Source organism: Diplotaxodon limnothrissa, linkage group LG15 (genome assembly GCF_057381915.1).
Source record: "Diplotaxodon limnothrissa isolate DT_005_m linkage group LG15, D_limnothrissa_male_GT1.1, whole genome shotgun sequence".
In the NCBI taxonomy this organism is placed as follows: domain Eukaryota; kingdom Metazoa; phylum Chordata; class Actinopteri; order Cichliformes; family Cichlidae; genus Diplotaxodon; species Diplotaxodon limnothrissa.
The window spans coordinates 21,356,270-21,368,801 of record NC_140610.1 but is presented as its reverse complement, the minus strand read 5'-3'; the positions used below and the strand labels follow the sequence as shown (position 1 = coordinate 21,368,801).

At 40.9% G+C, this 12,532-nt stretch overlaps 2 protein-coding genes and 1 non-coding gene across 14 annotated transcripts in view; 1 reads left to right on the top strand and 2 right to left on the bottom strand.

Annotated features, from left to right (window-relative positions):
• The window catches only part of tdrd15 (tudor domain containing 15), a 7,113-nt gene extending 2,500 nt beyond the window's left edge, over nt 1-4,613 (top strand). Inside the window, exons 2-3 of the mRNA XM_085371837.1 lie at nt 1-4,267; nt 4,502-4,613. The exon at nt 1-4,267 is cut by the window's left edge and continues 1,190 nt beyond it. Coding sequence (XP_085227963.1) covers nt 1-4,267; nt 4,502-4,613 — 4,379 coding nt within the window. The remainder of the gene's footprint in view (nt 4,268-4,501) is intronic.
• Nucleotides 4,614-5,418: 805 nt separating this feature from the next.
• On the bottom strand, nt 5,419-5,501 carry trnal-cag (transfer RNA leucine (anticodon CAG)). The gene has a single exon. It is a non-coding gene; the product is annotated as a tRNA-Leu (tRNA).
• A 1,585-nt stretch (nt 5,502-7,086) lies between these two features.
• afdna (afadin, adherens junction formation factor a) overlaps nt 7,087-12,532 on the bottom strand; it is a 119,475-nt gene continuing 114,029 nt past the window's right edge. For 8 of the 12 annotated variants that reach the window (XM_085371824.1, XM_085371830.1, XM_085371833.1 and 5 more), the window contains 2 exons: nt 9,382-9,469; nt 7,087-8,983 (listed from right to left, as the gene is read on the bottom strand). In XM_085371824.1, the coding sequence (XP_085227950.1) occupies nt 8,827-8,983; nt 9,382-9,469 (245 nt within the window). In that variant the 3' untranslated portion in view covers nt 7,087-8,826. The remainder of the gene's footprint in view (nt 8,984-9,381; nt 9,470-12,532) is intronic. The other 4 variants (XM_085371825.1, XM_085371832.1, XM_085371834.1 and 1 more) reach the window with 1 other exon arrangement.

The following is a 12,532-nucleotide window of genomic DNA, read 5'->3' as shown; positions in this document are numbered from 1 at the left end:
CTAGATACGATGAAGAACACCACCTGTACTGTGTCACTATAATTAGTGCTGAAGATGAAGGTGTGGAAGAGCCGGAGCCTGTCAGAAAGTGTCCAGTCATGAAGGTTGAGTCCGTTTCTGAGGCTGAAGAACAGGGTGGCTTCTTGTACCATGAAACAATCATGGGCGAAACACTGGGGCAAACGCTGAAGGTAGAAGAGGTGCAGGTAGACTCCGTGTTTGTGGGCTATGTTGAACATGTCCAAAATCCAAACCATTTCTGGATTAGAACACAAAAACGCAATGAGGAGTTTGAAGAAATGATGTCAAAGATGGCAGAACACGTGAAGCTGGATGAAGACGTACTGTTAAATCCTAAGCTTGGAACACTGTGCTGTGCGGTTTATGAGGGAGACATGCATTTTTACAGGGGTGTAGTGACAGACACTCTTAAGCACGGAGCTGAAGTTTTGTTCATCGATTTTGGGAACACTGAGAAAGTGCCACACATGCTGATCAAGAATATTCCTGAGTCATTTGCCTGCAAGGCGGCATTTGCCATTTGTTGTACTCTTTCGAATGTTTTTCCTGTTGAAGACATCTGGACAAGTTCAGCCTCTGATTTCTTCAGAAGAGCTGTGTCAAACAAAGCCTTGCTAATCCATGTCGTACAAATGAGAAAAAACAAATTTGTTGTTGACCTTTTTGAGATGGGAAGTGGCAACAATCAGAGTATTACTGAGCTCCTGGTCTCTTCCAAGCAGGCTGAATACATTCCGAAAGGGCACTTGGACCAAAAAAGGACAGAAAAGACAAGGTGCCTCCAAAGTAATGTGAAAACAAACATCGCTGAGGATAAGGAGCAATGGAAGATTTTTAAGGAAGAAGAGAATGCATCGAATAATGAACCTGAGAATGAACCTGAGAAAGCTCAACTTCTTGCTAGCATCAAGCTGTTAAATATCAAGCCTGGGTGTGAGTTGACTGTGAACTGCTCTTATATCAGCTCTCCATCAGATTTCTGGTGCCAGCCTCAAGACATGGTTCCAGCTTTGGAAGAACTGATGGATAAACTTCAGCAGTATTATTCAACTCATTGGGTTCCCCTAGAGTCAGGAGATTCATGCTGCATTGCCAAGTCACCTCAAGATGGACGATGGTACAGGGCCTTAATCACTGCAAAACAGAGAGACAATGTCACAGTAACGTTGGTTGATTATGGGAATACTGTCCAAGTCAGTGAACACATTCTTCAAGCAATAATGCCAGAATTTCTTTATTTGGAAGAACAAGCTTTCAGGTGCAGCCTTTACAACTTAATTGAACCTGCTGACCCTAAGAACTCTGGGAATTGGAGTCCAGAAGGCTGTAGGTTGCTGAAAGATTTTGTCTTCAGCAGCACTGGAGCTCTAAAATGTAAAGTTGTCTCCCAGTTATATGTGAAAAACAAGGGGCTGTGCAATGTTGTTGATCTCTACAACAGCCAAACCCAGCAGAGTGTGACAGATACGTTCACAGAACAAGGTCTGGCAACACGAGTGACTGCGTCAACAAGGCAACAGCAAGCAGCGTTTCCGGAATCTTTTATCTACTCTTCACATGATCTACACCCAGGAAATGAGGAACAAATGTATGTCACCTACGTTAACAGTCAGTGGGAGGTCTACTGCCATCTTGAAAGAAACACTGACATTATTGTTGAGCTTGAGAAGAAAATCTCAGAGGAGAGTAAACACATGATGCAAGTTGTTACAAGAGCTGTTGTAAGCAAACTGTGCCTGGCAAAATACTTTGATGGCAAGTGGTACCGCGGTGTAGTGCATCCTATTCATTCACCTCTGCATTTCAGTGTGTTTTTTGTGGACTATGGAAACACAAGCATATCAGAGAAGACCAAAGTCATGTTCATCCCGAGAGACTCATCAGATTTGTTGTACACCCCCATGCAAGCCGTGAGATGTTGTCTCCATTCAGTGTCCAAGAAAGATGTGTATGCAGATGTTAAGGAGTGGCTCAGTAGTGCAGTCCTCAACAAGCAAGTGAAAGCTGTCATACTTGGAAAGAATGAAGATGGTTCATTTGATGTCGAATTATTTGATGGAGACATGAACATCAATGAGAAGTTGAAGGAGCTCATTCTCAGTCTTTCATGTAAACCCAAGACTGCTGTTAGATTTGAGATGATCAACAGAAAACAGAAAACCTCCTGCAAACGAAACACAAAGTCTTCGTTAAAAAGCAAGAGTCATCCTAGCGTGTATTCAAATCTTTCGACATTGTCCACTGTCCACAGAGGTACTAAAAAGAAAGAAAACACAAAAAGCCTTGTTGGTGGGAGAACTCAAAGCAAGAACACAAGAGTGAGAACACAGAATGAGGGCACATTGAACACCCGGGCCTCTGTGAAATCGCAGAACAATCAAGTGAAACAACAAAGACAGGAACAGAAGCAAGCCCAACAGAAAGAGGCAAAAGAAATACCCCAACTGCTGCCTGACAAGAAGATATGTGCAGGCTTTAGGGCAAAGTGTTTTGTTTCCCACACAGACTCCATTTACAGCTTTTTTCTTCAGCTGTCAGAGGATGAACCTGCAATCTTGAAAATGGGTGAAGCTCTCAACTCAGGTACCCTCAGAGAATCCTTGAAGATGCCTACAACCTTAAGAATCAATGACATTGTTTTGGCTGAGTTTGAGGAGGACGGTGCCCTTTATCGTTCAGTTGTGAAGAACTTTGCAGGCAATTCGTGTTTCAAAGTTGAGTTTGTGGACTATGGAAACTCGGCAGTCGTTGAGAAGAAAAAGATCTTCTCTATACCAAAGGAGCATCTGTCACATCCGAGATTCAGTATACCATGCTCGCTGCTGGATCCAAGCACATTCAGAAATGATGTGGCTTTCACTGATGCAGTAATGGAGAAGCCACTGATGGTTGAGTTCATAGAGCAATGTGGAACCAAGTGGGACATAAAGATTAAGGTTCTTGATGGAGAAGTGGGCCTTAATGCAGGACCTGTAACTGAAAGGGAGGATGAGTCTCCTAATTCTGAAGCTAATGAGAAATTGAGGTCCCACAAACAGAATAACCAAAGAGATGAAGCATGCAAGAATGAAATAAGGTCTGAAAGAAAGATGGCTACTGTCAAAGGTGAAACATTCACGCCTAAACCACCATCTGTTAAGGTGTTAGTGCCGATGAGGATGAAAATTCACAGGTATCACAGGATAAGAGGCAAGAGTAGCAAGAGTAAGACGACAAAGAGATTTGGAAATGCATCCCTTACCCCATCTATTCAAGCCAGAGACTCAGAGAATGGAATGCTTTTGTCGGTCCAGAGTAATGGCTGCTTTTATGTAAGACTTCTTAGGACCAGTGACTGTCTCACTGCATTGGAAAGTCACATTGCAGATAGCCTGGTCAAGTGCAAGATGGTAGCAAGAGAGGATATCAAACAAGGCCTCAAGTGCTTAGTTCAAGTCCAGAGTCACAACAAGTGGCACAGAGCCATAGTTCAGCACCTGAGTGATGAAAATGTCAATGTTTTCCTGGTGGATCACGGAATAACAGTGGAAATCCCAATTGGTTCAATTCGACAGCAGTGTAGTGACCTGTTGAAATTCCCAAACCTTGCAGTGCTGTGCAAGATGAACAGTCTTGGGTTCACTGAGAAGGACGATGATCACAGACACTGGTGTGAAACTCTGAAACCCTTGATAGGCAAAGAAGTCAAGTTGATTTTTGTGCGTTATTCTGAAGCGGATAGCCTCTGGATGGTTGAAATAATCATAAACAAACTGTTTCTCATGTTGCATCAAGTTGTGTCACTGCAGCACAATGGAGGCACTGAAAAAGGACCAACCGTGGAGACCAGCCCTCCTCAGCGGCTTGCCTTTGCTCCAGTTCAAATGGACAAATTATATTCTGGCTTTGCTGCTGCAGTTAAGACGCCTTCTGACTTCTGTGTGTCTCTAGAGGATTTTCTTCTTGTAACAAACAAAGTGTCAGTTGAGCTGGATGACCTTCCAGACAAGATAACAACCCTCCCAAAGGTCACTTATTCCTGCATCCTGAGAGGTGTGAAGCCAGCTGGATTGGATGATCAGTGGCCTGATGAGGCGGTGGTCTTCTTCCAGCAATGTTTGTATGGGAAGAACCTCCAGATCTTCTTCATAGAGTTTGTGTCAAACACACACTGGAAGGTGGACATTCTTGTAGATGGTGTCCATGTTGCCAAGGAGCTGGTGGATGCTGGACATGCCAGCTATGTGGATGTCATGCTAGGACTCAGGTATGCTTTATAATTTAAAATCTGACTGAAAGTGTATTAGAAGTGATCAAAATAAGCACATATTTAGTCCTTTGATATGTTTTTTTAATGACTTAGAATCGATTCAGTATTCTTAGTGTAGTATATATCAGTTGTGCTTTAGTCGGTGAATAAATGAATGAAAGAACAATGAAATGTGTGTGGATTTGTGAGATAAATATCACATTTTTTGTGCTTAACCTCTGGCACTTTCAGGTTCCTGGAGCAAAGCCCCTTTAGAGCTCATTCCCAGGTCCTTCACAGTGAGGAGCAGTGTGGGCCAGAAGAGGAAGGTTCTTGTGAAGCTCGAGTCCACTGGGGGATGTGAGGGGACGATGTCACTCAGAATAAGTTTGGGCTTGTTCACAAAAATTTTGTGGATGTTTAAGGAATTTAAACAGTTCTTTATGTTAAACAGCTGTTTGTGTGAAAAATATTATATTGGTTCTAATTTCTGTTTCTGATCATTTTGACTAAACATATAGTACCAAAAGATATTTTTGTTATTAAATTTCACATACTTTCAAATATCTAAAACTTAAAATAAAAAGTAATTGCCTGATTAAGACAAAATATTGTCACTACCTTGTCAGCACTTCTGACACTTTTCTTTTTATATTTTAAATACGTTTTGAGTCAAGGCAACATTGTGAAAAATAAAATCTTTACTGATTGTTCTTTTGGTCTCACGTTGTTTGTTGTCTTAGTCAGCAATCAGTCACTTGTGTGTTTAAGGAATTTAGGGTTTTTTTAAAAAAAAAATTTATGACCTGCACACATGTTCCACTTGATGGTGCTGTCAAGCCAAGATTTCTTTTTTATAAGCTCCTCAATGAGGCAGTGCTGCTAGGAACAAACTTTCTTTTTCTGTCCAAAAAGAGTCAAAGAAATAAATGCAGCTGAAAGAGATGTACATTTATCTTTAAATAGTATATTTTACATAAAAGTGGCATTATACCACAAAGTACAGTACATCCCGTTATTATTTTCATGAGTATATTTAAGTCCACAACTGCAGCCAATAATAAATGTAATTAGTTTGGAGTGATCACGTTGTGAAAATTGATGATAAGAACAGTAATGAAAACATTTTGTGGCGATGATGGGAAGGAAGGAAGAAAAGAAAAAAATACTGTCAGAAGTGGGATTCGAACCCACGCCTCCAGGGGAGACTGCGACCTGAACGCAGCGCCTTAGACCGCTCGGCCATCCTGACATCTAGGAACCCGGGAAAAAAGACTTAGTCATAAAGCCTGTGTATACCGGCACGGTCGTACTGATAATGTTCTGTGTGTATTCTGTGTCATATTTCTAAATAGATCTCCAGAGAGAGGACACTGGCGCGGGTTAACGTTACAGAAATAAACCGTCGCCATGTTCGTTTTCTGTTACAAACGCGGTAAAAAAGTTACATGTTTTCATAATATATTTCAACAAACAAAGATGATCATATTAAACGTATTTACTCCTGTCGCTCATAATCTCTACACAGAGACGTGTTTTTCCGGTCTTTAAGCCTGACGTCATTAGCAAAATTAAGTTTGAAATCCAGGTATCCATGAAAACGGATTTTTTATTTATTTAACAGTAAGAAGTTAACAGAGTTAGCTCGCTAGTTTCCACCTAAAGATGATAGGAAACAGGAAGTGTAATGTTGCTGAGCGTTATTGATTAGTTTTGCTTTTGGTGGTGATATGATGGTATTATTATTCTTATCACCACAGAGTTCCCAAATGTAATGATGGTGGGTTTAGATTTATATTTGTTCATGTATTGGAAAATAAAGAACGCCGATTCAGCTGCTAAGTTCTGTGTACCAATCCTTACACTAATATCGAAAAGCAAAACGCATAAACAGCAAAGACATTTTAAAAACGTGTCGATTCCAATGACTGTAGAATTCCCGGGCGAGTTCTGAAGAGCTCTCCCAGAGTTACCCTATCATCTCCGAAGTTGAACTTCAATTTTTATGCTATAGTTGATTACGCGTTAAAATAAGCAGGCCGATTTACATATAAGTTTTTTTTAAACGTGCGCCAGTAGGTGTACATGCATTATCAGCAAAACCGAAAAGAAAAATCTTTAAAACGTCAGGATTCTTCAGCGAGTTCCGAAGAGTGACGATCTGCCACAGTATTAACTTTGTTAACCTTTACACATTTTAATGACAACTTAAAATACCGGTGGGTATGTAGCTCAGGTGGTAGAGCAGGTCATCTACTGATCGGAAGGTTGGTGGTTCGATTCCCGGCTTCCCCTAGTCTGCATGCCAAATATCCTTGGGCAAGATACTAACCCGAAATTGCTCTCCGATGCATTCATCGGAGTATGAATGTGTGTGAATGTCAGTTGTGCTTGTGCGAATGGGTGTGAATGGGTGAATGCACAAGTTGAGTGCTTTGAGTGCTCAGAAGAGTGGAAAAGCGCTATATAAGAACTAGTCCATTTACCGGTAGTAACACATAATAATAATAATAATAGTTTATCAAACACAACTTCCAAAATCAGAGCACTTGTCCCAGATTAAATACACCCGAAATGCCCCAGCACCGTTTCACCGCCAGTTCATATTCCATTTGAATGTAGTACCACTGGCTTTTATAAATAGAAAGGATTAAAGACAAGCTATCTATACAAAGTGCTGATGTACCCAAAAAGTGACCGTATAAATACACAAATAGGCTGTGAAGGCTACATAACACCCTAACTAGTTAAGTAATAGTCTTAATTGAATTGTTTCTAACCATATGTCGATTTTAAACGCAGTGACAAAAGACCACGCTTCCAGTCCACACTGTTGAAAAATCTGTATTTATTAATGATTTACAAAAGGCTAAACATGAAACCATTTAAATGATTCAGTTCATTTTGAAACCTAAAAAGGAGAAGTTGGTGTTGTTGCTGTGTTTGTTTGTTTGTATGTGTGGGGAGCATCTTGTAGTGTTTTTACAGGTCAGTTATTATAACAGCGTCTTTAACTCGTCATGTCTTATCAGAGGCTCCTGTTGAGAAAAAATATATAAGTCGACACAGGATGGAGTCAAACAAACAAACTGCAGGAGAGGGAGAGAGAGATACATCTGAAACATCACAAGTTTGGGGGAGGGGGTTTGAAGTGCGCTTCATTTCTACATCAGCAGTGGCGGTGAGTGAGTTTTTGAGACTGCACTTGTGTGTTGTGTTGCGTTGTGTATATTTGTACAATTGGGTCATGTTGTGAAACACCTGGCTCCCTCCGACTACAGCTGGTGTAAAAACAGAACACTTCTGTCTCTAAAGCAGAAAAAACCCACAGATTATTAATATTATTGTTATTCTTATCACCACAGAGTTCCCGAATGTAATCTCAGAACAGTTTGCAGATACATATTTAATAATAAAACAAGTCGTTGTGCAAGTTTTTCCACAAGGTTTGAAATAAATATCTGTAAAGCAAACAAGCACTTAAAGAGTAGCTGCATTTTTTTTCCTTTTTGTTATATTATTGTCAATATTAATATTACTGTGAAAACCAACATTAATCACATTGTGGGTGAACAAAACAAGTTCCTTTTTCTGACTTGAATTTAGGGCGAAAAATTCATCTCACACGACTACTCTGGTTAAAAGGAAATAAAAGTAGAAGTCAGGAAGGGGAGAAACACGTAAAAATGTGACTCTGGTGGCAGCGAAGAGGAGGGCTGTTAAATCACATTAGTTTTGCAGATTTTTTTTTTTTTTTTTTAAGTTTCCTGGCAGATTTCTACAGTAGTAAAAGAGTGAGTGGACCCGAGTATTTACAGTAACGTTGTGCACTTAAAAGATCCTTCCCGAAGAACCTTTTCAGAGTTTTTCTAAAACAAAATCACAGAAGAAAAAAAAAAAAAAAAAAAAAGATGTCCCACACCTTTTCGCTATAGAATGAAATAACAGTGTTTCCACTCGCTGAGAATTTAATTAAAAAACAAAATAAAAAAATAAAATAAAAAGGTGTGGAGCTCAACGTTGGGCGTTCCTGCTGGCAAGGAGGGATTAAAAGATTGAAAAACAACATGATACAGAAAATAGAGCATAAAATAAAACTGTAAAACTGTTCAAATTTCACTTAGCTATGAAAAAAAAGAGAATAAACCTCTCTCTACCGCCCCCCCCCAAAAAAAAATTTAAAAAAAAAAATTTACAAACAAAAATATATCCCCTTTCTGTCATGTGATTCTCGGACTCTCACTAGATATAATTAAAACTTTTTTACAGTGCTTTATCATTATACATCTTTAACAGGTTTTAACACGAAGGGGAAGCAGATTTTTAAGCCATAAAAATCTCTTCTGCTGATATCGCTACGTCAAAAAGAAAAAAAAAAGAAAAAAAAAAGAGTGGTCCAGTTATTCGATGATTTAAGTCAAAGCAAAAAGAGAGAGAGGGGAAAACAAACGGGCGGCGACGGTCAGTGTCAGGGGGAGCAAGCGCCGGCTCTCTCTCTCGATGTTTTTGTCCCCCAGGAGCACCTTATCACGGTGGCGTCGGCGTTAAGGTGGCGCTGGGAGGTGAAAGGCTCAGGTCTACTGCTTGGTGTTGAGCTCGTTCTCCAGCTCCATGAGTTTGCGAGAAGCCTTGACCTTGTTGGAAACCTCCTTCCCCTGAGAGAAGAGGCGCTGGCGCTCCTTGAAGGTCAGACTCTCCGGAGCATCGCTGGGGATCGAGTTCTCCTGCTCTTGACTGCAAAATTAAGATTAAAACCAGAAACTTACTAGAAGAAATAATGCAGGTTTATTATAGTTGAGTACCAACTTGACTTTTCCCTCCAAAATAAAGATGATCATTTACAAAATAAACATCCTTTTTTATTTAATGACTCAAAAATAGTAACCGAGACCATAAACTCACCAGGGGAGCGTTTACTGAGACATTAAGTCAAGGGAGAAGTAGGTGTCTTTTCTTTTTAGAGCGAGAGGAGTTGCCCCCTGCTGGTCATTAGGAATAATTCATTTTTAAAGGCACTTAAACCCAAATTATCTGTAGTTTAAGGCAAAATGGATGTAGACTGCTACAACAGAGACAACCACCCATGACTAAAAGTGGCAAAGAAAGAAAAAAATTAATAAAACAGAGCTCACCTCCTCGTCCATTTGTCTCTCAGGTCCTTGTAGACTTCTCCTGTTCCTACAACTCCTGATGAGTTTCCAGTGTACGAGTTAAATCCTGCTAGATGTTCATGAGCCACACAGCAGAAAGACAAAGAGCAGCAAGACACGAATTAGCATCGCTTATGTGCAGCTTGTGATTAACCAAAAATCATCTGCGACAGAAGCTGCTGGGAGACGGTTCGGAAGATCTCTGATATCAATTATCAGTGACGACAACTACACATAGTGAGTGCACTTGGAAATGCTTTAAGTCAAACTGAATCGACAGCAGACCAGAGACCCCGGTGACCATTACCCAGCAGCTTCTCCAGTCATTATCACTTCATTTCCCACAGACCAGCCTAAGCAGAAAGGAGGAAAGAAAAGAGAGCGAGTTGTGAGAAGCATTAGACAAAAACCTCAGATCTCATTAAACTAGAGCAGCGAGCAGAGAGAGAAACACAGCACTAAAGTAAAAAGCAGTTAAAGAGCCATTCCCAAGCAGCAACAATGGTCTGTGGAAGTGTCAGGTGGGCTCTGAGGTTGAGGTCACCGCTAAACATGTCCGAACCAATTCTGTTACTATCTAAATCCAGCAGTGCTTAAACTCGGCGTATCTTCAGAAAAATGAAGAAGGGCTCCCAAAGAAGCCAGGTGAACAAACATGAAGAGGGTGACCGCGACCTTTAACCCCAAGTGAGACGTTAGTTTTATGCATTCCTGTGTCTTTCCAAACTGTAGCAACATCAACAGCTTAACGAAGGTAAAGCTTCGTAAAACCATCGCAGGATCCGATGAGCCAGGAGTCTGAGACTTGTTTCCAGCACACAAAAATACAAGTTCCTTCCTGCTGGCTATAGAAGTGTTAATGGTTTACTTTCAATAAAGACCAAAACCGACAGTGCTGATATTAAAGCTTCAGAAGTATTTGAACTTTCTCTTTTATTTGCTTGTTTACTTCCCTTTGGTTGTTAAAAATGACCATCGCTCACTTCAGCTCCAAAACACAAAGATCCCGGGCACACTTTGATCACTGACACCCAATTACATCTTCTCTGGCCAACACGGCTGCATTGGAGCCGGACAGGAAGAAAAACAGACTTCTAATTCTGACTAAGGCTCTTTTTTTAAACACATCGGCCCAGATGTGTTGGAGCTTGCTGGCCACTTTCGGACTGGATGCTGGTGCAGATTCCTGCTTCCTTCCTGAAGCTGTTTGCAGATCTACTGCCTCCGACTGGTGACCAACCCAGGCTTTGGTTTGTTTCTTTTTATAGAGTTAGTCAAGTTTGCTACCACATAGAGGGCAAAATATGGAATTTTTAACCATTTATCTATTAATTTTACCAAATCATAATTAACCAGAACTAATGACCAAAAGAGATACATCCGCCACTGAACAGTGGCGGATGTATCTCCCTAGCTACCTTCATTTGAGTAACTATTTGCTGTTTTGAGAAATACCTGCAAAGTGCTCCCTGGTTGGAACCCAGTGGTCCAAACGCGTATTAATCCACCACTGAAAATAGTCCCCAATGGATGAACCATTTACAGCTTTTCCTGTAACGTGCTGAAATAACTAAAGAACCCAGATACTTGTAAAAGTATCCCGTGTGACAGTGCCTGGCTGTTTTGTTTTCCCTTTTATAAATTGAGTATAAATTAGGAATTGTCTCACACCAATTGCCTGTTCAAAATAGCCGACGTGGTTTTGTTTTTCTTCTTCTTCTTTTTTTTTTAAAAAGACATTTACAAGAATACAGAATCGTTTAAAAAAATGCCCATAAAGGCTGTTCTTTTCTGTTTTTAGCTGATAAAATGTTTCATTTCACTTGCTAAAACCAGCAAGCAGGAACTTGGAGAAATGTGGGATGATAAAACCTGGCAGACTCTCTTCGTGGCTCAGTATTTGGCACGTCATGCTAAGAGGAAACACTGGCTCCACATGGTAAAGAGGATTTCTTCTCTTGTGTTCTGTGTACTGGTGAGGATAGTGGTTGAATCTCACTCAGGAAAAACCCACGAGTTAGACATTAAACATCCAGTCCCAACTCTACTTGGCTGCCTTTTCAAAGAGCACAACTGCAGTCTAGATGGATGTAAGGTTTCGTGTTTCAGGATGCAAATCAAAGGTTGGTACAGTTCAGACGCAGACACAGTGATGGGGTGTGAACCCCGATAGATTCATCCAGCTGGCAGCTCCCAGGCTTTTTACTTTGGGTTTTATGGAGCCAAAAGCAAGAGGGGGTGGGGGATCTGAAGTATAGTCTGGGACGGGATCAAACCGGGTCCCACTTCAGCCCACATAAATACAAACTGGCAGAGAACAAAGCAACCACAGAGAAACAAGCCTCATTCAAGGCCAGAAACATTCCTCTGTGCAGCCAAAAGAGATGAAAATTATACTTCTGGCACTACAATAGAAAATTCTTCACATTCACATGAAAAAAGTCATCCACTGGCCTGTGATTGATTCTCAAAGGTTATGAATGTTTTCTTTTACTCTGGCTCGGTTATCTTGGAGGCCAAAGGACGCCCGTTTAAATTGCTGTTTTGTTTCCCTGCTCTGGTACACATCTTTCTGTTTGAGCATCGCTCTCTGCGGATAACTGAACTCGTCCTTCCTCTGCAGCTTTCTCCGGTTCGTGCACCTTTGAGGCAAACTGGCATCTGTATTGTTTTTCCTGTGGTTTCAATCTTGATTACACAAAAATACCTCTAACCCAAGAAGAGGCCACACTTTATTAAAGTGAGACTCAAACCTCTAGGACCTGCCAGCTGATCAAATAACACACATCAAATACAGTTTCATATTGGCAGGGAAGCTGGAGACTCAGGTGCTGTTTGTTCACCTGAACCTGCCGCAAAGCCCTATGGGAGTTTAGTAAATAAAGCCGCAGCGTTAGACAGCATTGAAGCTACAGCAGAGACACAGACTGACAGGCGAGATGACAGAAATGAAACAAAAGCTGATACGAGGAGGGAAAATTAGGCACTTCTGGGACAGCAAATTAAGAGAGAGTCCAAAACACAGACACGCAAAGTGGGGAAGAGCAGCAAAGAATAAATAAGGAAATAAATACAGACTGCAGCCTGGTGGAAGCTATGCACAGGCAGTAAAAAGCAATAGAAATCAAGCCGG